At 33.2% G+C, this 26,577-nt stretch overlaps 4 protein-coding genes across 12 annotated transcripts; 1 reads left to right on the top strand and 3 right to left on the bottom strand.

Annotated features, from left to right (window-relative positions):
• Positions 1 to 987: 987 nt before the first annotated feature.
• LOC105642345 (uncharacterized) lies at positions 988 to 6,070 on the bottom strand. Its single transcript, XM_012227159.4, has 7 exons — positions 5,912 to 6,070; positions 5,177 to 5,646; positions 4,343 to 4,395; positions 4,096 to 4,160; positions 3,900 to 3,978; positions 2,358 to 2,663; positions 988 to 1,528 (listed from the first exon to the last, which is right to left on the bottom strand). Exons 2-7 carry the CDS (start codon positions 5,581 to 5,583, stop codon positions 1,374 to 1,376), a joined length of 1,065 nt encoding a protein of 354 aa, XP_012082549.1. The 5' UTR covers positions 5,584 to 5,646; positions 5,912 to 6,070; the 3' UTR covers positions 988 to 1,373.
• A 2,332-nt stretch (positions 6,071 to 8,402) lies between these two features.
• CYP76G1 (cytochrome P450, family 76, subfamily G, polypeptide 1) lies at positions 8,403 to 10,231 on the bottom strand. The gene is made up of 2 exons (XM_012227221.4): positions 9,302 to 10,231; positions 8,403 to 9,187 (listed from the first exon to the last, which is right to left on the bottom strand). The coding sequence occupies exons 1-2, from the start codon at positions 10,229 to 10,231 to the stop codon at positions 8,561 to 8,563; spliced, it is 1,557 nt and encodes a 518-aa protein (XP_012082611.1). The 3' UTR covers positions 8,403 to 8,560.
• Positions 10,232 to 15,144: 4,913 nt separating this feature from the next.
• On the top strand, positions 15,145 to 23,697 carry KDTA (KDO transferase A). Of its 9 annotated transcripts, none has more exons than XM_089718028.1 (15): positions 15,146 to 15,470; positions 15,566 to 15,659; positions 16,078 to 16,120; positions 16,673 to 16,795; positions 17,114 to 17,233; positions 17,329 to 17,407; positions 17,722 to 17,835; positions 18,290 to 18,387; positions 19,577 to 19,667; positions 19,764 to 19,883; positions 19,958 to 20,028; positions 20,513 to 20,717; positions 21,652 to 21,965; positions 22,067 to 22,268; positions 23,431 to 23,697. In XM_089718028.1, exons 1-12 carry the CDS (start codon positions 15,266 to 15,268, stop codon positions 20,693 to 20,695), a joined length of 1,341 nt encoding a protein of 446 aa, XP_089574154.1. In that variant the 5' UTR covers positions 15,146 to 15,265; the 3' UTR covers positions 20,696 to 20,717; positions 21,652 to 21,965; positions 22,067 to 22,268; positions 23,431 to 23,697. The 9 variants fall into 9 exon arrangements, with proteins under 9 accessions (XP_037493153.1, XP_037493154.1, XP_020538201.1 ...); XM_037637224.2 differs by having other exon boundaries at positions 23,053 to 23,697; XM_037637225.2 differs by lacking the exon at positions 23,431 to 23,697 and having other exon boundaries at positions 15,145 to 15,470; positions 17,725 to 17,835; positions 22,067 to 22,585.
• LOC110010401 (auxin-responsive protein SAUR50) lies at positions 21,703 to 22,041 on the bottom strand. The gene has a single exon (XM_020682576.1). It carries the CDS (start codon positions 22,039 to 22,041, stop codon positions 21,703 to 21,705), a length of 339 nt encoding a protein of 112 aa, XP_020538235.1.
• Positions 23,698 to 26,577: the final 2,880 nt, after the last annotated feature.

Genomic DNA, 26,577 nt, shown 5'->3' with positions numbered 1-26,577 from the left:
ATAAAGCTCATGTTCATATGACCACTTGTTCTTGATCGTTAGATTTTTCAAATTTTAAACTAATGATTAATTACGTGGCAGTGGATCCCACTTACAAGTTTATCTGACGAGGTAAAAAAAAATGTAGCATATATTATTGACCATTGTTTTTGTTATTTCATATTTTGAAGGGAAACAAGTTGCTATTAATGTTCTTTCATCACCCTGTTTTTACAGGATGCAATTTTGAGTATTGCTTTCATAGTATAAAATCCGAATCGTGGATGATAAATAATATTTTAGCATAATTAACTATTTTGTCTTTATATTTAAAAAAATGATATTAACTATTTTGTCTTTATATTTAAAAAAATGATTTTATCTTTGCAGCGTCTCTATTAACTTTGTCATTCTATTTAAAAATATTATTGACTTTGTCATTCTATTTAAAAACATTATTTTATCTTTGTAGCGCCTCTCTATACTATCTTTTCATCCGTTATTTGAGATTTAAACTGTTACTGATAAAATTATAGGACTAACTTTATATACATATGAGCTAAAAATGAAAAATTACATTTTTGTCTAATTAACTATTTTGTTCTTGTACTTTAAAAATTATACTATTTTATACTTGTAGTTTGGACCCATTAACAACTTAAACGAAATTATCCTTTATGTCCAAACTGAAAAGATAAAATAGATAATATTTTATAGTTAATTCTTAAAATGAAAAGATAAAATAGTTAATTATACCAAAATGTAGGGTCTCATAAATATTTTAATATGACTATATTATTTATTTTCCTGTACTTATCACTTTCAAATATCTCTATGTATATTCTTAAAATAATCCCATTAGAGGTGAAGATAGTTTCTAAAATAATTACATTAGCTGTTGAAAAATTTTTATTTTGCTTGGGAGAGGTGCACATCAAGTACATAAAATAACGTTAGTGATACAGAACAAATGAGCAACAAGACACTGCTGATGATGCAAAAATAAAATAATGAAAAAACCCTAAGGGCCACTCAATGAAGGAAGATAATTGAAGTACATCAACGCATGATATTAAAAGTAAAAGCTGAACCCTTCCCACCCATCTCTTAAAAGACAGTTTAGAAACCAAAAATAAATGCACAAACCCTAAGAGTAAAAATTTATATATATTCAACCAAATTGCTCCAGCAATATATGATATCATGATCATACTACCAGTAGAAGACATTTACCTCCTCGAGTTACAAATCACCAGATCCAATTTTCCAAAAGTTTTGTTGTGTGGATGCAGATTGTCAGGACATAATATTCTGACTCAGTATCCTTTCTATTCAGAATTTGAGCATTTCTGCACTTGGAAATAAGTTCACAGTACTTTATGGATCAAAGCATATTAGACGCTGCTGATGTCAACTCGACCCTTATGGATCTGAAAGGCTGGGGTAATCCAACTCCCACAACTGCATTGGATACCAGACCAATTGAAGTAACCCAAGCGAGATTCACAATGAATGCATGACAACTTGCCCTCTAACGCACCTTCCTCAACTGATGGAAAAGGAAGAGTTACCAAAAGTTACATTATTTCAAGCATGGGAATAAAAATAACGGCAGGTAAAATTTAGGATTTACAAGTTTCAAAGAAATAGAGCAAAGATTATGACTCGCAATAATTATTTCCAGATGATATTGGTTATCAGAGGAAGAGCCATGTATTTGGCAAATACAGAAAAATGTCAGCCAGTTACTCCTTTGCATAAAGGACCGACCTTGCCAAAATTTCAGTATATCTACATTCTTTGGATTTTCAATCACATAACACATACTTCTTTATGCGCATAATAAGCTCCAGCAAACTGCATGTCTAGTATGCAGAGCAACACCAAATTATTCCCCTTTTAATTCCTTGTCCTAAATATTGATATTTGATGGAATCGAAGTATTTATTCAATTAGCTTTTACCAAAGTAGCCAAGTTGGTTTTGTGGGTCATGATTCAAATTCCCCAACTTCAACATATCATATGATAATTTGTTCACAGTTTTTCCCAGTGGGTCCCAAAATTCGAACTTAACCCGAAAGACAATCAATTTTCATCCTCTAAGACTTGTCATATGACTAGAACTGTTTAGTAGAACATAGAAAAATGGACTGTATTATCAAAATAAGATCTCAACTGATGGTGAAATTACTTGTTCCAACTAAGCATCTGCTATCCAAAAATAAATCTATAGTTAGGTGGAGTAAAAAAAACAAAAAAGAAAGCAAGAGGCCCCTCATGAGCTAGTGGAATGAGTTGAAGATGGTCACTATGATTATAGTTTGTGCTATAGTTTAACCTCTTACAATTAAATCCAGAGTAGCATCCATGCACGTACCTGCTGTCATCCACCGTAGAGGCTCAACAAAGATAGATGAACACTCAGGCTCATCAGATTTGTTAAAGGGATTGCCACTTCTCCGCTTGTTCCATGAAAAGGATGTCTCACCCTCTCCTGGAATGTGATCCACCACATTCTCCTGTAATGCAACAACTCTTCGGCATTTCTTGCAGCGGTATGCTGTTGAGTGCTTATTTCCACCATTTGAGGATGCTTCCACTTCAGAGGAAATATTGGTTGGCAGGCCTGGATCAGCCCCAAATTTAGAACTGTCCACCCTCTCTCCACGGTTATAAGAATCACCTGAGAGCATTGATTGCACAATCATGTTAGTAGTGATACTCAAACTCTTGTGACCAGTGATGATTCAAAATGTTTGTAGTAGCAAAAACTGAAGAGACTGAGATGCAGCAGTTATAACAGACATACAAGATTACTACAAATCTTTAGATTTACCAGAATACTCACTGTCAAAAAAAAAAAAAAAGGAATGTTCCTAATTCACAAGTAAGCAAAGCATCGAATGCATCAGTTTTGGTATACTAAGCTCATGTATAAAAGATAAAAAGTTTTAAGAGCAGCCACTGGTTGCAAAATACTTAAAAGTGAATGACAAAACCAATCACCGTACCGAAATCCTGAATAAACAGAAAAACTCCCTAATGATCTTCTGGTTTATGGTTATGCCAATTAGTCTCTTACAGTAACAAGACCCAAAATATGAATTGGTACATATAGCATATCTATTGTAATGAAGTAACCATTCTTCTTTTTCCCTTCTTGGAACAGATGCAAAGCATGCATTTCTAGATAGGGGACTTCTAAGTTTCGGCTAAAGAATGCCCTAGAATCTAAATAAGAATTAAGTTGAGCAGGCCTGTTAATATCTCAAAGGACATGCATTGCATGGCTTGGTAAAGAGAAATAAATTCCTCCACAGATAGAAGTACTTCACAAAAATGCAAAGCGACTACAGACATGCATTTACTACTAAATCCACACATAAGTTAGGAATTGAAAAATATCAATAGTAATCCTAGACATTGAGTTCAGGTGAATTTCAGATGACATATGGTTGGGTTTAACTTATAAGTAAACAAAAAGATCAAGCATTTTTCTAATGTAAAGATGTCCATAGATGGGGGGACAGCAGGGTTTTCACAAAAGGAAGCAAAGTCTCCAGGCAGCTTATATTAAAGTAAGTCAATCTGTTGAAAAAATGTAGCATCCACAGGCCACAATAACGTCACTTACTGAATGAGAGAAGAAATGCACTTTTGGTTGTGGAGAATAAGGGTTGTTTTTGCTTTCCAGAAAAAATACCAAAGAAAATCTGGAAAAGTTCTGGTTCCAAATGAAATTTGCAACTAGATTAAAAATTTCAACAATCATTTTTTCAATATTAGTTTGGATGTCTTTTCATACTTCACGGATGTTGTCATTCACACAGTCAGTCAAATCCAATCAGCAGAAACTATGTTGTAAGCTAGCCCTAGAGGAGGAGGAAAAGAAGGGCAGGAGGAGAAGAAGGACGTCTACCCAATACTTTCAGACGAAAGCGCTTGTATATGGGACTTGCATGGTCGACCTTGAAGCCCATTTCCTCAAACATTTTCAACTGCATTGACAAGGAAATAATTATAAGTGATGATGGCCTAAAGATATTGGAGACTAATCCTTAGAATCACCATGCAGTCCTGCGAATCATATAGATTTTTAAATTGCCTTGCATCACCTGTTCTAGAAATCCATCATTGGGGCAAACAAACTCACAGCTTTCTTTTAGGGATTCAAGAGCATCTGCAGGAATGCAAAGGCGAAAGAGAAAAAGGAGAAATAAGTCGACAACTAAGACATTGGATATGTTTGATGTTATCAAACAGACAAACCACCAACTTTCGGAGTACAAGTAATAAAGGCAATGGACATATACCAATTTGCCGACCCAAAATGCTTCAAATAAAAAATAGATTTGTTCAAACCTTCTTGAGATAGTTGTTCAGTTCTCATCAAATATGCTGTAATGATAGCTGCACTGCAATGAACACATGCAAAGAAGGGAATAAACAAACTTACGACATGACAATTGAGAGAAATGGAAAAAAAATGTAGGCCTTTAATGGATAATTACTGCCATACATCAGTTGAGAAAAAAAATAACCAGGTAAAAATAAGTTATAAAATTTGCACATGAAAACTCAAATAGCCAGGTTAAACCTTCTTCCCTCCAAATTGCAAATGATATCACTTCTTTCAAAAAGAAAATCATCTCTCCCATTGGCATATACAGAGGCTCAAATGTACATCAAATCCATGTAACCGGAATGAACCAAGCACCGCCACCAAATTCTTCCTCTAAATCGAGAGCTATAGCACAAGAAACAATCTGATTTCTTAATAAACTTATTCTTTGCCTTAACTATACCATCAGGAATTTTTATGTAGATTTTTTTTTTTTTTTTTTTGCCTGTTTTGCACTTTGACGCTAGTAGAAAGCTCCAAAAATGAATATCGGAAAGAAGGTTACTGTTCATACGCTAAGCAGGAGAAATTATTCTAGGTTCTCTCTGTTTTGTTCTATATCAAACTGTCCATATCATAAGATTCAACAGTACTAGCACAGAAACTAGGCAGAAGTTCTATCGAGACTACCACTCAGACATAAGATGCAAAAACAAAAATTAAAAGACAACTGAAAAACATAGAATCTAGTGCCAAAATTAACCCAATTTGCACAATAACACCATGGAAAGCCATCTATGGAAAATGGATATTCAATTGAACAATATATGGACAGAAACAATATTTATATTTACCTTCTTGAAACACCAGCAAAGCAATGAACCAAAACAGACCCCTCTTTTCTACTCTGATCAATGAAATCCAAACACAGGTCCAAATAATCCAACAAATTCTCACTCTCCATATCTCTAATTGGCACTGTCATCCTCACCAGCTTCAAATCCTTTCCCGCGTACTCCAACGAATATAAAAGCTTGTCAGGCAACAAACAACTCTTCAACCCATCAGACCTATCAACATATACCTTCTTAATCTCCTTAGCGGGAATAGTAAGACCACTTCGCCATTCAGCAAAAAATGATATTGATGGAGAACTCAAGACTGATAAAATATGAGTGATCTCATCACTGCCTTTTTGGAGAATCTCTGCCGCGTCGCTAATATTGCCGATGAATAGATTCTCCCGGACAAGGTACGGCATCACCACTCACAATCAAAAAGATTGTTTTATATATATCTAAAAATTAAATAATTCCTTTTTCCCCTGCAAATGTAGCAAACAGTTCTTATTTAACCTATTTTTCATAAATCAGAATTCCAGGAAAATTGCTAATGTCGTGATTGGTTGCAAAGAAAATTAAAAGATAAATAAAAGGTAAACAAATCAGAACTATGATCAACCAATAATTCAACTCTTGAGCTCACTTTAAGTTGCTTCAAAAATTGTTCTATGAAGAAGAAGAAGAAGAAATTCGAAGATTATACGAGAAAGCGAAATGAAATGGAATTGAAGGTGAGATAAGTCTGACCTGAAAAGTAAATGGAATATTCCGGCGATTGATTCTGCGTTTGTCTCCGACTCTACCTCTACGTACCTATATTCTGTTCTGTGCTTGCTTTATCTGCTTGTTACAGATTTTATTCCGCGCTTATAATAATAATATATGAAAGGGTAAAATCGGCTTCTTGGCAGAAGGGTCGAATTAGCTGTTAAAACCTGCACGGATGTTTGTTAGTCTGCGATTCATTTGATTTTGTTTTGTATTTCGCTTTAAATTATTTTTATAAAATTTTATTAACAAAAAAAAAAACTATACTTTCTAAATTTTAATTTTATGTAAGTAAAAATTATTAAAAATAATAAAATAATTATCAATAGAATTTAGTTGATCAACAATTGTAATTTTAAATTTTTTATTAAAATTAACTGGTTTCTTTTTTTATTTTTGCCATTCGATATTATATAATAAACTTTTGTATTTTGCACCATCGGCAGCACTTACAATAATTTGAAAATCCGTTAAGGACAGTACAATTTATTACAAAACTCATTCAGAGCATGACAACTCACTGCAAAAGAAATAAATTAAATGTTACAACGTCAAAAATTGAACCTGAAATCAAGAGGTCCAAGAGCATTACCCTTGCTACTAGGCTAAGCATCACTTGCATTAGCTGGATTCAATTTGTTTGGAACCGAGACTTGTGACATCTCTGGTTTGGGGCACAACACCTTAGGCGAATTTCACATCGGCTACGCACAAGGTGGAAATCCTATACATAAAGGGTGGCAATCTTGAACTAGTGTGACGCGTTTTGGGCTGGCAGAGCGGAGGTTTCCCTGGCCCAGAAACAAAACCCTGAGGGTTCAGGCCAGGTTTGGCACCCAAAGCGGACAATATCACACTAGGGCTGGGCTGTTACAATTTGGTATCAGAGCCAGGTTTTGTCCCTCTGGCCGGTGGTGGGGCAAACCTCAGCGAGGACGCTGAGTCCCTAAGGGGGTCCCTCTGGCCGGTGGTGGAGCAAACCTCAGCGAGGACGCTGAGTCCCTAAGGGGGGGTGTATGTGACATCTCAGGTTTGGGGCACAACACCTTAGGCGAATCCCACATCGGCTACGCACAAGGTGGAAATCCTATACATAAAGGGTGGTAACCTTGAACTAGTGTGACGCGTTTTGGGCTGGCAGAGCGGAGGTTTCCCTGGCCCAGAAACAAAACCGTGAGGGTTCAGGCCAGGTTTGACACCCAAAGCGGACAATATCACACTAGGGCTAGGCTGTTACAAGACTAACCTAAAATTCTCTCAATTTTGGTTTGGAATTTACCTGTGACACGGTATCCAATCTCAATATAAAAGGATGTTGAGTAAGAATGTGGTGGATCCATATGTAGTTCTATTGTAATTGAAACTGAATGATACTTATATCAATAATTAAGTTAAATTGAGACTGAATCAGTTATATGGTCTCCTAGATATGGTGGGAAGGAGTTATGGTTAAGAGGGTTCCACGGTTTTTAAGTAGCTAGCTCTAAATATTATTTTTTGATAATATTCAGTAACATAATATTTTAAAAGCGTATTACAGATGATTAACTCTTATAACGTTTAGCTTTTAACGTAGCAATTTTTTTGAAAAGTAAAGTCATTCAAACAATTAAATACGTTACTAAAACAGTTAATAATTACCACAGCAGCTAATTTCATCTACCAGGCCCTAAAATGGGATTATTCGGTAGGGTCAATAATATTGGGGGGGAACTGAATGTTATCTGTTTGGCAAGCTAATTTGAGCAGGATAATTTATACACAAGGCATACAAGAGCTTGAACCCAACAAATCAACCTTAGCCCTAAATGAAAAGCAACCATTTTATTAAAATGGGCCAATCTTTGGCCATAATGGCTTCCAGCAGCCTATTTTCAGAGACATATTGCACCCAATGGCTCCAAGCAAAGCCTTATGAGTCGATTTTGTATTGTTTATTTGGTAGCTCTGCCCAATTTAGTTATATAGATAGCCCATGGGCTATTGCTTATTATATGCTTTTTTTTTTTTTTTTTTTTGTGTACTATTATCATTGCATATTACAGTGTAAGAGATACATCATAATATAAATACTATAAATTAAATTTTGAAAATGAGGTCTTTAATAGTGTAATTAACCAAAATCCAGGGATCAAATCGTAGCTACTCCTTTTTTTTTCAACTTTCCCAATCACCAAATATTTCTTTCAAGTTTCCATCAATTTTATAATTTTTTATTCAATTTTCTTTTTTTTTTTTGAAAATATTTTATTCAATTTTCTTAAATCATAATAGCTCTTATCTTATTCATTTATCTTCTTTTTTTTTAGTTTGAGATAATAATTATTTTTTAGTTTTAGATTAATAGGTTTTGCTCTTTTTCATTAAGAAATCAAATTTGATACCTTTTACTTTTCATACCCGTGAAAAGAATGAGAAGGCTAACCAAAAAACAAAAATTTGCAACTTTTATCAACTAACATAAAAAGAAAAAATGAAAAAGAAAAGACTCCCCTTTTAAGGTGAGGAAACTCAAAGCATATAATACATTTATCTTCATACTATACACATAACATTATTGAATAAAGATTTAAATTACACAGTAGGGTAGCAAGTAACGATTCATATTTTAAAGGCAGTAGAAGAACTTTAATCAACGCAACACCTCTTGAGAGGAATTGGTATAGCTTTCAAGGGAATAGATTTCCTTAGTGTTATCCCCATTCTTTCACTCATGTCTATGGCATTAGGTTTAAGCTCATTAGGCAAGACCCAATCGAATGAAAGTAGAAGTGACCCTAACGTGAAGGGCAGTACACGAGAAGCAAGAGGCATAGCAGGGCACATTCTACGACCAGAACCAAAGGGTATAAACTCAAAATTATGACCCCTGTAATCCACCATGTTAGGCTCGAAGAATCTCTCTGGCCTAAACTTTAAGGGATCATTCCATATTTTTGGGTCTCTTCCTATAGCCCAAACATTTACTAGAATTTGGGTTTCTTTAGGGATATGGTAACCCAACATTTTGCATGAGTCCATAGCCTTGTGAGGGACTAGGAAAGGAAGAGGTGGATGAAGCCGTAGTGTTTCCTTAATCACTGCCTTTAAGTAAGGAAGATTCTCAATGTCTTTCTCCTCTAGCTTCTTGCTAGCGCTTATTTTGCTTCTTAGCTCTTCTTGAACTTTCTTTAATGTTTCTGGATTATGTAGTAGCTCTGCCATTGCCCATTCTAAAGTGCTTGTTGTGGTGTCTGTTCCTGCTGTGAACATCTCCTATCAAAGTATAAAATTTTAAGCTTAATTTTACTTTTTATACGTTACTTCTTTTGTTAAGATATTTAAAAGAAATGAAATTGAAAGGAGATAAAAAAAGAATGATAAACTTACGAAGACAATAACATTAATGATTCTAGAGGAAAACCTAGACGGCTCTTCCACACCATCACCACGAAACTCCAAAAGCACATCTAGAAAATCTTTCTTCTTGTCTTCCTTACTGTTTTCTTTCTTTATACTCTCCATTCTTTCCTCAATAAACCCTCCTGCGATTTCAAAAGCCTTTTCCACATGAAACTGTGTATTCCTCCTTATACCTTGTGGGTCAAGCCATCTAAAAAATGGAAAAAAATCTGCTATATTCGGCTTCCCAGCCATCTCCATAACTTTTCCTGCATGGTAAAAGAACGTAGCCCCTGTTTCTGATTTTGGGTCCAATAAATCTTTAGAAAACATTAAATTCCCTATTAGGTTAAAAGCCATCAAGAAAAAGAATCTTCCAACATCAACGGCATTTTTTCCATTTCCACATGCTTCTTCTATAAACTTAATCAACTCATCTATGCATCTACATCGAACAGTACGCATAGCGTCTAGCCGACTGGTTACAAAGAACTCAGTGGTGGCTAGCCGGCGAAGCATACGCCAATGTGGTCCGTATTGTGATGTGATCATGGATCCATCATGTCCATGATTTCCTTTCATCGCCTCATAGATTTTCCTTCCGGCGAGAACCGCATCGTGGTTCTTGAACATTTCACGTGCCATCTTGTCTGATGAAACGACAATGGTGCACATGGAGCCGAGCCAGAGTGTCATGATTGGACCATGGGTGAGAGCCAACTCGGTAAATGACTCGTGTGGAGACCGATGACCGAGTTGAAAGATGTTACCTACCACCGGCCACCGTCTAGGCCCTGGTGGCAATGGCCTTTTCTCCTTTAGGTGACGGCGGCGACGCTGGGTTATCAGTATCACTATTGCCCACGTAATCCATAGCAAACTAGTAAGAGCAGTCAATCCCACCATTTGGTAGTCCATTTTCTTTCTTATTCCTTTCTCTAAACAATTGTTTGGCTTTTATAGGCGGGAAAAACTTACCAACCCCGTCCAGACCCAATGCATTAAATAAATGAATTTCTGTATTTTTATGACCGGATTATTTCTGATTATACATTTAATAAGAAAATGATAAAAATACTTAAAAAAATTTTTTAATTTAATTTACTTGATTTCTAAATAAGGCCATGAATTTGGTGTAAATAAATTTTTTCCTTTATAAGCAAGTTGTTGCTATATAGTTTATTGGAGAATTTCTCGTGCGACCCATTTCATCTCACCATTTTAATATATTAAAAGAAAATCCAAATTAAATATTTATTCATAATTTAAAACCAGCCAAACTTTTAGCGGAACGAAAGAGTTGTCTTCTTTTGCTAGGAATCTCATTACGTTATTATTTTTGGCTAAGTGAAACCTCACTTTTGGTGGGTTCTTGGAAGCTGCAATAAACAACAGAATTATAACGTATATTAATTAATATAATAATATAAAAAAATTCTGCACGATTTCTATTTTTAATTTCTTTTTCTTTTAATTTTAGATATTTATCCATGCATTTGTCAGTTAATAACTACCAAATCCATTTTAGCTTTGTACTTTGGTGTGATTTTATTCGAATCCGATTTGACTGTCTTTCTTGGATTGTTGACTTATTTATTGCATTCACTTTTACCAAAAAAATAATAAGAATATTTATTTTCCTTATAAATTATGCAGAGATTTCTTATCGCAAAGGATGAAACAAAATTTTTAATTTTGATATTTTTATAATTATATACATTTTTTAAATTTTATCAATTAATGTCTTATATTTTATTTTTCATAATAATTATTATCTTCACATAATTACTATTTAAATTCAATTAACATAGTCTTTAAAACTGATAGTATGAGCTCCACGTATGAAAACCCAGTCGCTTCATGTGGAGAAAACACTAATCAGTTTTTATTTGGAAAGGAATATAAAGACCATAATTGTTATGGAAAAGTAAAATATAAATTATCAATTTATAAAATTAAAAAAATCAATTAAAATTATAAAAAGAGTTAGAGTCTAAATTTTTTAAAAAATATTTAGGTAATCACTTATTTGGTACATCCCAATGATCAAGAACTGCCTGACTCTTCTCGAGGGGTTCCATCGCGAAGGAAGAAGAGGAAAAATGAAAAAGAAAAAAAAAAAAAGAAAAAGTAGAAAGATAGCTCTTAAAACACGATGAAATCAAAATTAAAATCAAACTGCTTGTAAACCGTCTCTAGGACGATTTTAAAATTATTAATTTTGGTTCAGTTTTGGTCTGAAATCAAAATTAAATAATTTTCTTAAAATTAATTTTTTAATTTTAATTTTTTCTTTAGTTTTGTGGTAAAATATGAAAAAAAAAATCTAAAATGTTAACAATTAATTATAAAAATTGGACCTTCAATTATTAATACTCCAAATTAATAGAAGGATATTATTTTTAACTCTAAATTCATTATATTAATAATCATATAATAATAATATTTTTTTTTTTTGTTTAGAAATATTCTAAATGATAGAGATCCCACCATTGTCAATTATATATATTGGCTCCAAATACATCAATTTTTGCATGGGGGGACTGTTCGAGCAAAGCCAAATCAAATACACCACATCGGATAGGGATAATTTGTACTTAATCGTACTTGGTCCCCCCATAGCATCGATAAGTTCCATAGTCGTTTAACGTATTATTTGTATGCGTTTTACTTAATTTTTCTTTTATTGTATAAGGTGACTGTACAAATTATTAGAAGTGTAAAACGTATTATTTGTATGCGTTTTACTTAATATTATATGATAAATATTTATTTTATAAAGTTGTGATGGGTGCAATATTTTTTTATTACTCCCATATTAGTGATGATTAATTTATTTCAATCTGATATAGACATAAGAAATTAATATCAATAAGCTATTATATACTCAATGAAATTAATTTAGGCTTTGGATTGGTCCTCTACTGACGGGTTAGTTGCCCCTAAATCATATTTTTTATACTTTTGGTGATTTCAACAATTTTATTAAAAATATATTTTGGTCCCCATTCAATATTTTTGTAATGATGTAGCATATTGTTTTTTTTTAATATTAAATAAATGATTTTTTAGATGAATATTAAATAAATGATTTTGATGGAGGTAACGTGTTGATTTAATATGTAATTTGTATATTAATAATTTAGAATGTGTACAAAATAATTTGTTTTCCATGGACAATTATGCTAAAACTATTAACTTTTTTTCTTTGAAATTAAATAAAAAGTTTTCTTTTTATATTTTGATCGAGTAGTTACTAATTTTGTAACACCCGCCGCCCAGTCCCGAGAGACCCGACGGTGGAAGTCACATTCGGTGCCGGAGGCACCGTCTTAACTTAACATATAAATCATGAATTAGAAGTGATTTAGTATACTCGACTGATAACTGTTATTATAGGCGAATTCGATAAGTCGAATGTACTTCTTCCAACTGCCCTCAAACTCAATAACACAAGCTCTTAACATATCCTCCAAAATCTGAATAACCCGCTCTGACTGACCATCTGTTTGAGGATGAAAAGCTGTGCTGAAATTCAGCTTAGTACCCAGGGCCTCATGTAGCTTCTTCCAAAATCTAGAAGTAAATCTCGGATCTCTATCTGAAATGATGGATGAAGGAACTCCATGTAATCTCACTATCTCATCTATATAAAGCTCTGCATACTGCTCCATGGTGAAATCGGTCTTAACAGGAAGAAAGTGTGCTGATTTAGTTAGTCTGTCAACTATTACCCATACAGCATCTTTCTTTTTAGGAGTTAAAGGCAATCCAGTCACAAAATCCATTGTAATCTTATCCCATTTCCACTCTGGAATAGCAGTAGGGTGTAACAAACCGGAAGGAAACTGGTGCTCTGCTTTAACTTGCTGGCATGTCAAACACCTCGACACATAATCTGTGATATCCCTCTTCATCGCCGGCCACCAATACTGTGATTTCTCCAACTTAAATTCCTTCAAAATATTTTATAACACAACAAAATTCTTATTTTTACTCTATAAAAATAATTCCTCTAATTTTCTTAATTAATATACCACCATTTCAAATTTAATCCATACAACTATTGCCTCTAATTTCCTTAATTAATCTCACACCTTAAGTCACTACTCACTAATTCTCTAAAATTCTCCAAAAATATTCATTACTTACTTTCTACCCGTAAAAACCATGCATGCATGCTCCAAGAATGTGATATAAAATATTAATCATATATAATAATTTTTCCGGACTAAAATAATACCGACTCCCGGACTGATAGTACTATTCACAGACCGATAAACAACTATTTCAACACAGGAAAAATAGGGCGTTACAAATTTCTTGCGGTTGAAAACTGCAATTGTTGTCAACTAGAAAAATCACTTGTCCTAGTTGCCTCCGTTTATTGTATGGACTCACTCGTATACAAAATGGATTAGCCATAATAAAAAATAGATAAAGTGATTTTTTTTTTTTCAAAATATGAGGGAAAAAATTAAAAAATTTATTATTTTATAAATAAATTAGTGTTAGAATCTGCGCGATGCACAGAGTAATATTTAAGAATGCAATAATTTTTTATAACTTTGACACAAACACAACACGAGAATTAAACGGTTGATACGAACACGACATGTTTAACCCGCTTAATATCTTAATACCATAAACAGGTTAAGTGGATCGTGTTAACTGATATACAACTCGTGTAACCCACTTAATATTATAAATAGATTAAGTGGATGTGTTGATCTATATACGACTCACTTAACCTGTTTATAGCATTTTTAACTCTTAACTCCAATCATATTTAAAAATAAAATTTCAGACATAAAATGCATAAATTCTTTAAGATTTATAATTAAAATAAAAAAGTAATATAACAATAAAATTTAAGTAAGTTCTAGTTTGAGTATTTATATATAACACTAAAATTACCTCTTTACTCTTAAATAAACGGATCACTCATATAACCTAAGTGTCGTCTCGCGACATAACATGTTTATATTCGTGTCATAAATGAGTAATTTGTTTATGACACAAATTCATTTAACTTCAACCATAACCCATTTATTTCGAGTGTTAGACAAATCGTGTTCACATGTTAGATGAATCGTGTTTATGTGTCATGACTCACATTGACACCCCTAATATGACCTGCATAAAAAAATGTACATACATTATTAATGTATTTTTCAGTAGTGATATAGTATTGAGAATTTAACTAATTATATTAAAATAAGAAATTAAAGATTTTTTATTTTATGTTCTATGATTTATTATAAATAATTATTTATTTATTTGACATATTAATGTATTATACTTATTTAGTGTAGTATATCCTAAGCGTGTGAATCTCCTACTTTTTTTTAAAATTGTCATATCGCATGAGTTCGCTACAACGTGATGAAATATTTTTTTTAAAATTTATTTTTATATTTTTTTATTAATGAATAATAAAAAAATAAGAATAGAGTATTTTTTTTTTTTCGAAAAAACTCTTGTTATTTATTTTTTTTGGATATAAAAGAAAAATAAAATTAATTTTTCTATCTGAATTGATTCAATTCGAACTGAATTAGTCAATTAAGTTGTTTTGATCGATTTTTATCATGTCAGTATTTGAAGCCCAGCTGATGAATTTCTATAAAAATGAACTGAACCAAAATAACAAATCGTTTCAAATTGAACCTCCTTTGAATAGCTGATCGAACCGAAATGGATAAGTTCGGTGGTTTTGCACCCCCAACTCGTCCCACTCAAACAGGACGTGGACGAGAATTTCAATACCCGCCTAACTGACAGACAGGCCCAATTCATACCATATGGGCTAAATATTTCTGGTCCAACTTATGGGTTCAAACTTCACTCAGAGTGCACTATCGGGCATAGTTACCGAGATTTATCGGTGCCGTGCACGGAGGCCAAACCGACGATTAGAAAGGGGAGTTAACAGCACACTAGTCACTAGACATGGCTGCCGCTGGGAACAAAGGAATGTTGCTGTACAAAATTTACAGGGCGCTGAGCTACGGTCTAACACCGCTATTTCACCTTCACCTAAGGTGGCGCCGTCGCCAAGGACTCGAGCATCCGACTCGATGGCCTGAGAGACTGGGCTGTCCCTCCCTCCCTCGCCCCTCTGGTCCTCTCCTTTGGTTTCACGCTGTCTCCTTAGGTTCGGCAATTCGATTTCTCTTTCGTTCTTTCTCTTTGAAGAATATCAAAAGTTAAGTTTGCATGGTAATTCAAAAAGTTTAATGGTTTATACAGGTGAAGGAATAGCGGCTATACCTGTCATTAAACGGTGCATTCAGTGCCGGCCTGATTTAAGCATCTTGATGACAACTACGACCTTGTCTGCATTGTAAGATATGGCATTCATTTCTTTTTCATTTTCTTTCTTTTTAATGACTAGAATTTGGTTACCTTGTATGAAAGGCTATGACTATAATTGTAATGTCACGGATAATGTAGAATGTGATATAATTTAGAGTGGCTGCACTTTTAGGTGTGATTCCTTAGTGAGAAACATGTTTTTATGGGGAAAAGTTGAGATTAATCTCTTTCTTCTAGTCCTTGTTAATGCACTGAGTTTATTAACAATGACCAACTACTAATCAGGCTATAGCTGAGCATATGATGGAATAAGAATACGCGCATGTATGTATGTTCTTTTATGCTACGGAAAAGAAGTTCATGCTCTGTTTCATTTTTTTGAACATAAGATTGAGGGTTCTTGATCTTTCGTCTTTGTTTAATGTACTTTTCCTTTTATTTCATAGTGAAGTTATAAAGAATCAGCTTCCAAGTGGTGTCTTATATCAGGTACTTATCTGGAGATCTTTTTTACTTGTTCTCAGTAGTAATCATCTAACCCAATTTCCAGATGATTTTTTTTTTTTTTTTTTTTGGGTGGGAATTTTTTGTTGGGTTGGGAACTGTTAGTACATTAGTACTGTTGGATTTTCATATATTAATAAATCATAATTCACCTGTGACATAATGAGTGATGAAGAGGCTTTTTCCCTGCTTGCTCTATCTATGACAGTTCTCACTTATAATAGAAAGGGTCAGCTTAGCTTAAGACATTATTGTAGTCTTGCTGATACCTCCTGGAGAAAGAAAAGGGTATCTCTATCCCTAGCTGAATGTTAGCTATGCTGAATAAGCGGGGATTCTGTTGGATTAAATCTTTCCTTGATTTGGAAAATATTTGACCTAAATATGTTTTGCCTTCTGATTCAAAAATACATTTCTGGTACTATTTTATGTCCAATTTCATTGATATTGACCTTTAATACACATTTTTGTTTTGTTTGTTTTGCTGAAAATATTCATGTTCTCTTATATTGTACTCTAACTTTATTATTGAACCAGTTTTCCCCACTCGATACCCCTGCTGCTATGGAGGCTTTCCTTGGCTACTGGAAGCCAAATGCTATAATGATAATGGAGAGTGAACTATGGCCAAATCTTATCATGAGTTCATCAAGAAAGGGTGTGAGTAATCCCATCGTGTGCGTGCTATTTTGCAAGGGCAATCTTTTGTGCAAAGTAATAACAATAAAAATAATGGCAATAATAAAGGATTGTTCTAATTCTCCATTTGCTCAACCAGCAAAATTTTATTGTCTTGATGGCTGGAAAAGGATTATAATTTCTTGCCTAGTTCTATAAGATCTTTGTTTTGTGTAAGTTGATAGTGGGTATTTTTGCAATTATTTTCTTTTATTGCAATTTTGACAAACACATGCTCATGCATTTGTCTACGTGGTTATATACTCATACATTAAGCTTATATATGTTCACAACCTGCAGATTTCACTAGCTCTGTTAAATGCTCGAGTATCTACGAAATCCTTTAGATTATGGTCACAACCATTGCTTCTTCCACTGATCTCACTTATGCTTTCTAAATTTTCCTTGATCATCCCACTGGTACGTGTGCCATTTTTTAACCTTAGGTATCATTTCTATTACTTCACTTGCTTTTGTGTTGTGTTGCATTGTCATGATCTTTTTGCCCGCTATAGAGTACCATGCAGGCAATTTGCTTCCAGGTTCTGCAGGCCCCACCTTCTATCATTAACTTTTCGGGTGACTTGAAATTTGGTATGCTGTTTAACTCTTCTTGAAAAATTCTCTCTATACCTTTGATGTGTTGAACTGTTGAACCCAAAAGGTGGTCCATAAAACTAGAAATGATATATAATGGACAAAATATTGATCCAAGCTTCCCATATTTTGTAGATCTATCAGTATCATTTTTTCTCCAATTGGTTTCTAAACTCATTTCTTAAAATCTGACTTCCTTATTTTGTGTTCCCCCAAAGTAATCTAAGTTCCTATGTTTTTCTTGAATCACATTTTGGCAGCTGAGACGATAGTCGTTTATCCTATCTAAATTTACAGTTGCTTACTTTCAGCAGTCGAATATGATTTTTCTAATGGAGGGACAGGAAGCATAGAACATCTGGAGAGGCAGCTTGGCTGTAGGAAGGTTTGGATGGCTTCTTCCATACATAAGGGTGAAGAAAAAGGTTAACTGCTGCTATTCTGCAATCGTTACATGTTTTAGTTCAATTCAATCATCTGAATCATTCATGCATCAAAATTTATGTGAATATCTTACTGTGTTATTATATTACATTCTTACTGCATTGATTCTGAAAAGTTTGGTACAATTGCGTAAGCTTTATGTTTAATTTAATGATAATAATATTAAACTACTAGAGTTGGTATTCCTCTTGTAGTTTTTTGCCACTGAGGAGCACTATTTTTTTCATTACCCAAACATTTTTCCTTTTCTTTCTTCTTGTTTTGGCTCAATTTTGTAGTTACATGGGGCTCTTTTAGCCCTTGGATCTCTTCACTCACTAACAAATCATTCGTGCACTACTGAGCAGTTCCAGTTTCTTCACATGTATGAAGATTTTTTCCCCCTTCTTTCTGGTACTTTTATTTGGTTGAAGTACTTACAACTACCACTTGCAGTTATTCTGGCAGTTCATAAAACACTCTTGCAAGCATTCCCTGATCTGATCACTATCATTGTACCTCGTTATCCACCACACGGACAACAGATTGCTCAAGTATGGTTTGTAATTTTGGGTGCAAATTTCTTCCATTTCTAGAATAATTGTAGTTTTGTGCTTTTTATTGTTCTTGTGAGTGTTTAGAGTTTTGCATCTTTGCAATTCTCCTTACCTTTTTCCCTTCACTTGTCATGATTGTGTTACCAATGACCATTGGGGTGACCCAAATGCTGCATCTCTAAATCAGGCTAAGAGCTTTGGTGTTGAGATTGGAATTGCTTCTAAAAAGCACTAAGTTATATATTCTTAAAAAAAAAAGCAATTTGGGAGTGTTATTAGTTGTTTTGAAACTCTTATGATTAGAACATGTGAAATTTACCTTTAAACATAAAATTTAATACCCACTGTCAACATTTTCAACAAAATGGTTTCTCAACAACAATGCCAAAAAGACCCTAAAAAGTTAAGATTGTTGTTGTAGTTAGCTTCAAGCCTTGGTCAATGTTTTCAAGCCAATTATCTCTTAAATGGGGATAATTCCATGCAAATGGTTTAATGTGGAAGGAACATATGTAAACGAGTGGATTAATATAAGTTGGGCTGAGCATTCAAATGAACTGACTGAATTGACCTAACAGAACCGGTTTGATTTGCTTCAGTTTTTAATACATAAAGTTTGGTTCGGTTTTCATAGATAAAACCCAAAAGTTTTCTTCAGTTCATTTTCCTGAAGCTCAAAAATAAGCCTAAAACCGAACAAACCAGTTCGGTCCAGTTTTTGTTTCAGAAGCTCCAGTTTGGTTTGGTTTTCAAACGAATGGACTCTTTGCACACCCCTAGTGATTCAGTTCTAATTCTTAGCAAATTTTAGGACATGCATATAGTGTTTTGTGGCATATTTTGAGCCTTGTAATTTGCCTCGAAAATACTGTGAAAACACAACAAAAAAAAGAGAGAATCCATATCGATCTTTTAATGGGCTAAAAGATTCTTGCTAGCGAATGTGCTGCGGATGTCATTTTGTAATTTTGCATTATAAACTGTTTCAGGGAAATTTAGTTTTCTTTTTTGCACATATTGGATTTGTATGTCTGCAGTTAATGAATCAATGAATCATTGAGTGAATTGACTATTTGCAAGGAGAAGAGAAAGGCTTGCCTTCTTTATGGTCAGGAATATATTGTGATTCTCTAGTGGATAACTTCATCAAACTTGCTGGCTTACATTTAACTTAAACAAATTTCAGGAATTGGAAAAAGAGGGGCAAAATGTAGCTTTGAGGTCTCTGCATCAAAGGATTATGCCAGGAACACACATTTATGTTGTGGATACTTTAGGTCTGAAATTTCCAATTCTTTTCCCTTTTTCTTGCATTCTCTTTTACTTTTGCACTATGGACTATTGATTCTTATCTTTTCTCAACTCATTTGTAGGTGAACTGAGACAATTGTACAGGTTATCTCCTATAGCTGTGATTGGGGGTTCCTTCTTCCCGGGTTTAGCTGGCCACAATATATCAGAAGCTGCAGCAGCTGGCTGTGCAGTTTTGACTGGTGAATGTTTACTCATAGTTCTTGTTTGATTCATAACATCACATCTTAGAGGCTTACTGTTTGGCTATTTTCAGGCCATTATGTTGGGCATTTCTCACACATGTTAAATAGGATGCAACAAATAAATCCTTTATCAGTTATTCAGGTTTGAAAATCCCTTCTTTCACATTTATTCTTGACTATCAAATGAAACATATTAATTGGAAATAGACTCCTTTTAGAATCTGTCTCAAATCATAGAATTATGTCCAAAATATGAACTGATATTTGTGCTTTGGGAGTATGAAAAATAAAAGATGAACAAAACTCCGTGCACCTTATGAATCAAATAACCATAAGGATGAAAAAGAAAAATATGCAGTTTAAAATTATGCTCCCTGTTTTTTTCCTTGTGTAAAGAGATCTGTTATTGGGTAGAAAATTAGTTTATGACAATTGTATTGGCATTGCCAATCATCTTATCAGTCATTCAGTTGAACATTGAGAGGGGGATGAAGGATTGCAGAAAAAAGGGTTTTGAATTCATTGGAAATTATAGTGTCTCTCTCCTTCTCTTTTTCTTTCTTTTTTTATTTTTTTGGACGGGTGGATGGACTAATTTAAATACTTTATTGTCACGGTCCATGCAGGTGTCCAGTACCTTAGAGCTTGAAGAAGCTATTATGGAACTCTTTAGTGATGCCAGAGTTCTAGAAGTACGACGCATGGCTGCAAAACAAGCATTCCATTTTCTGTCCAGAGGCATCATCACCAATGTCTGGAATCTGCTCAATTATCATGTTCTGAGAAAATCTTTGTGTGAAAGTAGATGAAAACTGGCACAGAGACCATAAGGTTTGTATTTGTGTGGAGCGTGAGAGCTTTTCACAAAAAAGCTATGTTGCATGGAAACTTTCTTTGGTTTCCGTTTCCGTGTTTCGGAAAGTTTCAAGCACTGAAATGTTTGGAAACTCCTCGGAAACATTTCGGGGCCATTTCCGTAAATTGGGTAATTTGGAAACACTTTTCCCCTTTCAAAAATACATTTCTATAAATTGAAAACTCTCAGAAACTCATTTCTCTAATTAAAATAAATACATAAATAAATACAAATTCAAAACATGTATTTGTTATGAGCATGGAACTTATAAATGATTTTTTTTCTTTTAATATGATTAAATGTTGATTGAACTTGACTTGTTGTTGAATATATTTAATGGTTTATAATAATTTATTTTTTTATATTTATAAATATAACCCTGTATTTTTCATATATATGCATTTCACCCTGTTTTTGTTTCCTATATTTTTAAAAATATCTTTTTCCCGTTTCCGTCTCCATGCAACGAAGCAAAAATGTGGCATCAAAGTTACCTGAAACCAGCTAGCAAAATGCTTGATAGCCATGCATGCACATGGCAGCTCAAGCTATTTATTGATATCAATGCCAGATGACTAAGATACATATTTGCCGTGAAAAAGTGATTATAACAACAATGATAGCAAGCTTCTTGCTAAATTGAATGTTTCCCTGAAAGACGGTTCAGCTTCAGGGAGTTGTACAATGGTTTGAAGATGTACTGTGTGCAGTTGGTGTCTGTTAAATTTTATTTATTTTTGAACTAACTAGTATTTTGTACTTACTCATATGCAATCTGCAACATGATTAATTGCCAGACAAATGCTGAAGCTGGTGGAAATCCTTTATCTACTGCATTGTTGCTGCAGGAAAATGACTAACTCTTTACTTTTTTTGCCTAATGCTAAGTTACTGTGGCTTTGAAGACAGACAACATGGGCTTCTGTCGTTACTTCTTGCACAACTACCCCAGCAGTTGATCTAGCGTGTAGATCCTCTTGCATATCCTTGAAGAAGAGGAGTTGAATCCTTACAGAAGCAAGAGAACTGACTCACATCTGCATCACCTCTAAGTGTATGGAGTATTCCTTGAAAGAGAAACTCATCGCATGGTATAGCCAGAGGGCCATCTTTGTTACGACCATGATCTTCATATGCTTGGTCTAGCAGCTGCCTGAAAATTGGGTGGTTTAAATAATCTGCTCTCATGACAAACCTTTTTCTAGCTTCCCCAACCACAACGGGTAAGTGGCCAGGAGGCACATCAAGGGGCAGTTTCTTCTCACCTCCTCCAGCTAATTTCCTCCATATTTTAGTCATTCTTTTCAGCTTTATGCTGTTGCAGATTTCACATATATAATGCTCTATAGGATGGGCCATGAAGTGATGTTTCAAGTGGTCTTCTCAAGGATTTGGGTGTTTACTGGCTTAAGAGTGGTTTCTATTTATCAATCAGGAGCTGAGATCTTTTCAGTTACTTTCTCTACAATGAATGATTTTACACGTCATGTTCACCAACATGGTATTGCAAGTTTTATATTTTCCAGGTAATGGTCATGAATTTGAATGTGATCTATTGTTCAAGGTTGTCGCTTAGTCTTTCATTGCATTAGTCATAGTTCATCCTTGAGAAAAGGGAAAATGAAGAAGGCAGTTTAGTCACATGCCTTAAGTTCTTCACACACATGTTTCTGCGAACTTTTCTAACATGCAAATGGTGTTAAACTGTGCCTGAATTATGACTATTTAGAGAGCTCGCATTCGAGCATGTTTTGCATATGTGAACTCTAAACAGTTCAAAAATGGATGGACACTGCTTTCAGAGAAGCATCTAAAGGGGTGCTTTTCTGAATTATTTCCAAAAGCTATGGCAAACAGACAAGTTGATTCGTACCATAGAAAATTATACACGTCATATATTAAACATAGTGAGTCAAAATGGGCTGTGATCTGCTGCCTTTTGATTTTAATCTGTTGGCTAAGCCTGGCCCTTTAGCAGGGGGACTCCCCTTATAGATCACTACTTAATTGGCTTTTGATGTGAGAGTAGGCACATGGTTTTTGCCTTGCTTTCCTTGTGAAGCATTCAGACTCAAAAACATTGAATTTAAATTGAAAGTTTAAGAATAAGAGAAGTTGTAGTGCAGTAAGACTTGTGATAAGTTTGTTATAGTTGTCAATATTCGTTTGCATTTTTCCATTAAATGTCTAGTAGAAATCAATAAAATTACTGAATTAGACATTTGGATAAAAGATCTGTATGACACTAGCAATCTTGTTCATCTCTTGGATATAATACATTTCCTTGCTTACAATCTCATTGACGGTTAGGCAAATTTCTCAACCGCTATGGTAACATTGAGAACGGTGATTAGAGAATTGGCTACTGGGTCCTTGCACTAGCAATTTACATTTCCTTTGGTTGCTCTTTTCTGAGTTCTCTGTACAGACGATGAACATGTAAGTGGTTATATCTGCCAGATGTGTTTCCTTCGTTAGTTTGTTCTATAAACAATTCATATTTAGGCAATAAATGGGTAATCTGAAAGCGATCCATCATACTTGGAACTAGTTGAAAAGGACTAGATTTGTGCACATTTTGGCATTCTCATTTGTCTGTACCGGAAAATTGTACATATGTATGAACAGCATTGGCAATGTTTGCCTAGAATGCTTGGTTGATTCTTTCCAGTCTAATGTATTTACTAGAACGTGGAGTTGTTGGGTGTTCCTGAAGAAAATTCATACGAGAAGTAGTTATTCTCTTCTCAACGTCAAGTGTTTAAGCATGTTAGTGTACAGTTCTCCGCAAAGAACGGTAGAGGAGGATGCTTGGAATGAGGGAGTCAAGTTTTGAATAAACAAAAATGTCTTTTGGGCCTTTTCGGCAAAAATTAGTTGATCTGATAATATATTGTTTTAGTAATATTTAACTATTTGAACAGATCTTAATTATTTGAGTAATTTTTCATAAAACGTTAAAAGCTAAATGCTAATTGTTATAGGGTTAATTTTTTATAAAACGCACTTCTAACAGTTATTTGAAATATTATGTTACCAAATATTATAAAAAGTGTGTAAAAAAGTTGTTGAATACCGTCTTTAATTTCATGAATATTATTTCTCAATTTTTAAATTTCAATCAAATGATAGAATGTAAAATTTTATGGATTATTTTTTAAATAATGATAAATTTTAATTCATTTAATTTTTACTTTAAAAATACTTTTCAATTTTATTAGTTTTGTTTTTCAGAATAAAAAGTTTCATGGATTTTTCAATCCATCAACTCAAATAATCTCCAAGCCTTGAATGGAATAATGTCTCAGGGAGCATTTTAGAAGGTTAGAGAATGAGGATTTTTGATTGATCAAATTGAAAATTCATTCGTGGAATTATTTGCAAATTCTATCAAATTTCATTTAATTATATTCAATTTAATAGAATTTAATTAATAGTCATTTTTCTTTTATTTCAAATACAAAAATTTAGATTCTTTTAGATGAATTCTACAAAATTTAATGAAATTTATTTATTGAACAACATTTTTCATTGTTTTTAACAAATGGGTAATCAGTGTAGCTAATTTATATCTAGCCTTTTTGTCCAAATGGTGGACAAAATAAAAAAGAACCAGTTGAAAGTTGTGTGGAAGAAAATTTAGAACACGAATCCCGCCACCAATCTCTCTCTTCTCTTCTCTTTTCCCTTTTTCTTTTTCTTTTTCTTTTTCTTTCTTTTTCTTTTTCTTTTGCATGTTTGGTATTGAAAAGCAAAGAAAGAAGTCAATTTTGATTTTAACCTAAAAAGCTGTGGCTTTTCCTTCACTTTGAGAGACAAACATCACCCTCTGAATTTGCAGATGTACCATTCCACCTCAATCATGCTCCCACCATCTTTACCGGGACCTATATAGAAAATCTAATTAATGGAAGTAATATATATATATATATATATAAAATTAAAAAATCTCTAGTTATGTAAATGATTAATTGACAATTTAACAGTCATAACTAATTACATATTGTTCAATAATGTTTTTACCAATGTATGAACAAGTCAAAATGGTTAAAATGCCAATGTGCCATGAACAAGGTTGAAGTATTATAAATAAATAAATGTTATGTCAAGGGGACAAATTCATTTAATGATTATTGGACACAACAAAACTTTGCTTCCTTATCACTTAAAGTTGCAAGCTTTTTTTCTTCCATGAAAATGGAGAGGAAGGGACCAACAAGTGTCAAATCAAATTATTTAAATTTGCCCTCTCAGCACCATAGCTATATCCATTCCTTAAAAATAAATAAATTCTATTTACATTTAATTTAGTTTTTATTTTTAGATAAATTTGACTTATTTTGTATAGATAAATTAAAAATTGAAAATCAAAATTATCTACAATTATAAATATGGCATGAGCTTTCAAGAAATACAGAAGCTCTTGTAGTTCTTGATTCTGTTTCTTAGAAGTAGTACATATTTTCTTTTTTTTTAAAAAAAAAAAAAGAAAAGGGTTGATTTACCAAAAAAAAAAAAAAAAGAAAGAAAAGGGTTGGAAAAAGCTATTTAAAGAGCATGCGTAGAGCATCTAAAATTCATTGTTGCCCCGACAATAATGTCTAATAGACAGTCCAAAAGTGAAAACTTCAAATCTTTATACGAAATGTTTCAACTTTGAACTTCAATGGCTAAGGTAGAAAATATTATTAATATTTTCATGCATAGAAAAAAATATAAATGTTCTATAACTTATTTGAATTAATAATTACTATTTACTTCAATGGGAATTGTAAAATAGGCATGGTAAAAATTGAGATTATGATGGCATGTCTTTATTCCACAGTTTTTTGGCTTTTTTTTTTAATCAAAATAAATAAAATATTTAAATTTCAATACTCAAAACCATCAATTCAAACCAACTCTAAAATAATTAAAAATTAGAGTTTTATGTTATAATTTTCCAATGAGAGGGATTTGAACATTTTTGAAAGGCAGAAATAACATATACAATTCAATTCAATTAAATCAACACTAAAACTATATTTCAAAATTTATTAACAACTCAAAAATATAATTAAAAAAAATACAATGCACCTCAAAATAATCTAAGGGCGCATTTTAACTTTTTTTCAAAATAATAAAAGAGAAAGTATATTAGATTAGAGTTTTGCTAAATGGCGTACACAACCGTGTGCATTCACAATATCATTCATGACATGACATGACATCAGCAATACTAGAACGGCTAAAAAATTTTCAAAGAGTATAAAAGTCTTCACATCGCCGTGGATACATGTTATGCTAAAAATATTTTTCGATTAAATTATTAGTTGGGTTTTTCGTTTTTAGGTACAATTATATGAGAAAGTGTTGTAGGTCTAAAAATTTTAAGTTTGGATGGGTTAGATGGAGTATGTAGTTTTGGCCAACCAATTCAAAATGGAAAACCTCCAACAGTATAGTGGTCCATATGAAAAGTCACAAAGTACCAAAATACACTTTTAATAACAATGCTCCAAAAACAACAAAAATGTACAACAAACCACATTGAATTGCAATTGGACATTGTTCTACTAATTACCTACATAAATGACAAAACCAAAAGTCATAAACAAGAGACTTAAGAGAAGCTAAAATGGTGAAAAGAATGCATGCAATGATTAATTAAGAAGCTCTAAAATAGAAAATGTAGGGAATATAATAATAATAATAATAATAATAATAACCCATATGCAAAAGTTTTAAAAGTAATGAAATTTACTCATTCTATATGGTAGGAGTGGAAAACATCAATCATTGAACCAACCATCTATAATTTCAACTTTAATCATATAAAATTCTTAAATATGTAAT

Source organism: Jatropha curcas, chromosome 2 (assembly GCF_041381405.1).
Source record: "Jatropha curcas cultivar XTBG-Jc1 chromosome 2, XTBG_Jcur_1.0, whole genome shotgun sequence".
In the NCBI taxonomy this organism is placed as follows: Eukaryota; Viridiplantae; Streptophyta; class Magnoliopsida; order Malpighiales; family Euphorbiaceae; genus Jatropha; species Jatropha curcas.
The sequence above is the reverse complement of the archived record's forward strand: the minus strand, read 5'-3'. Positions and strand labels throughout refer to the sequence as shown.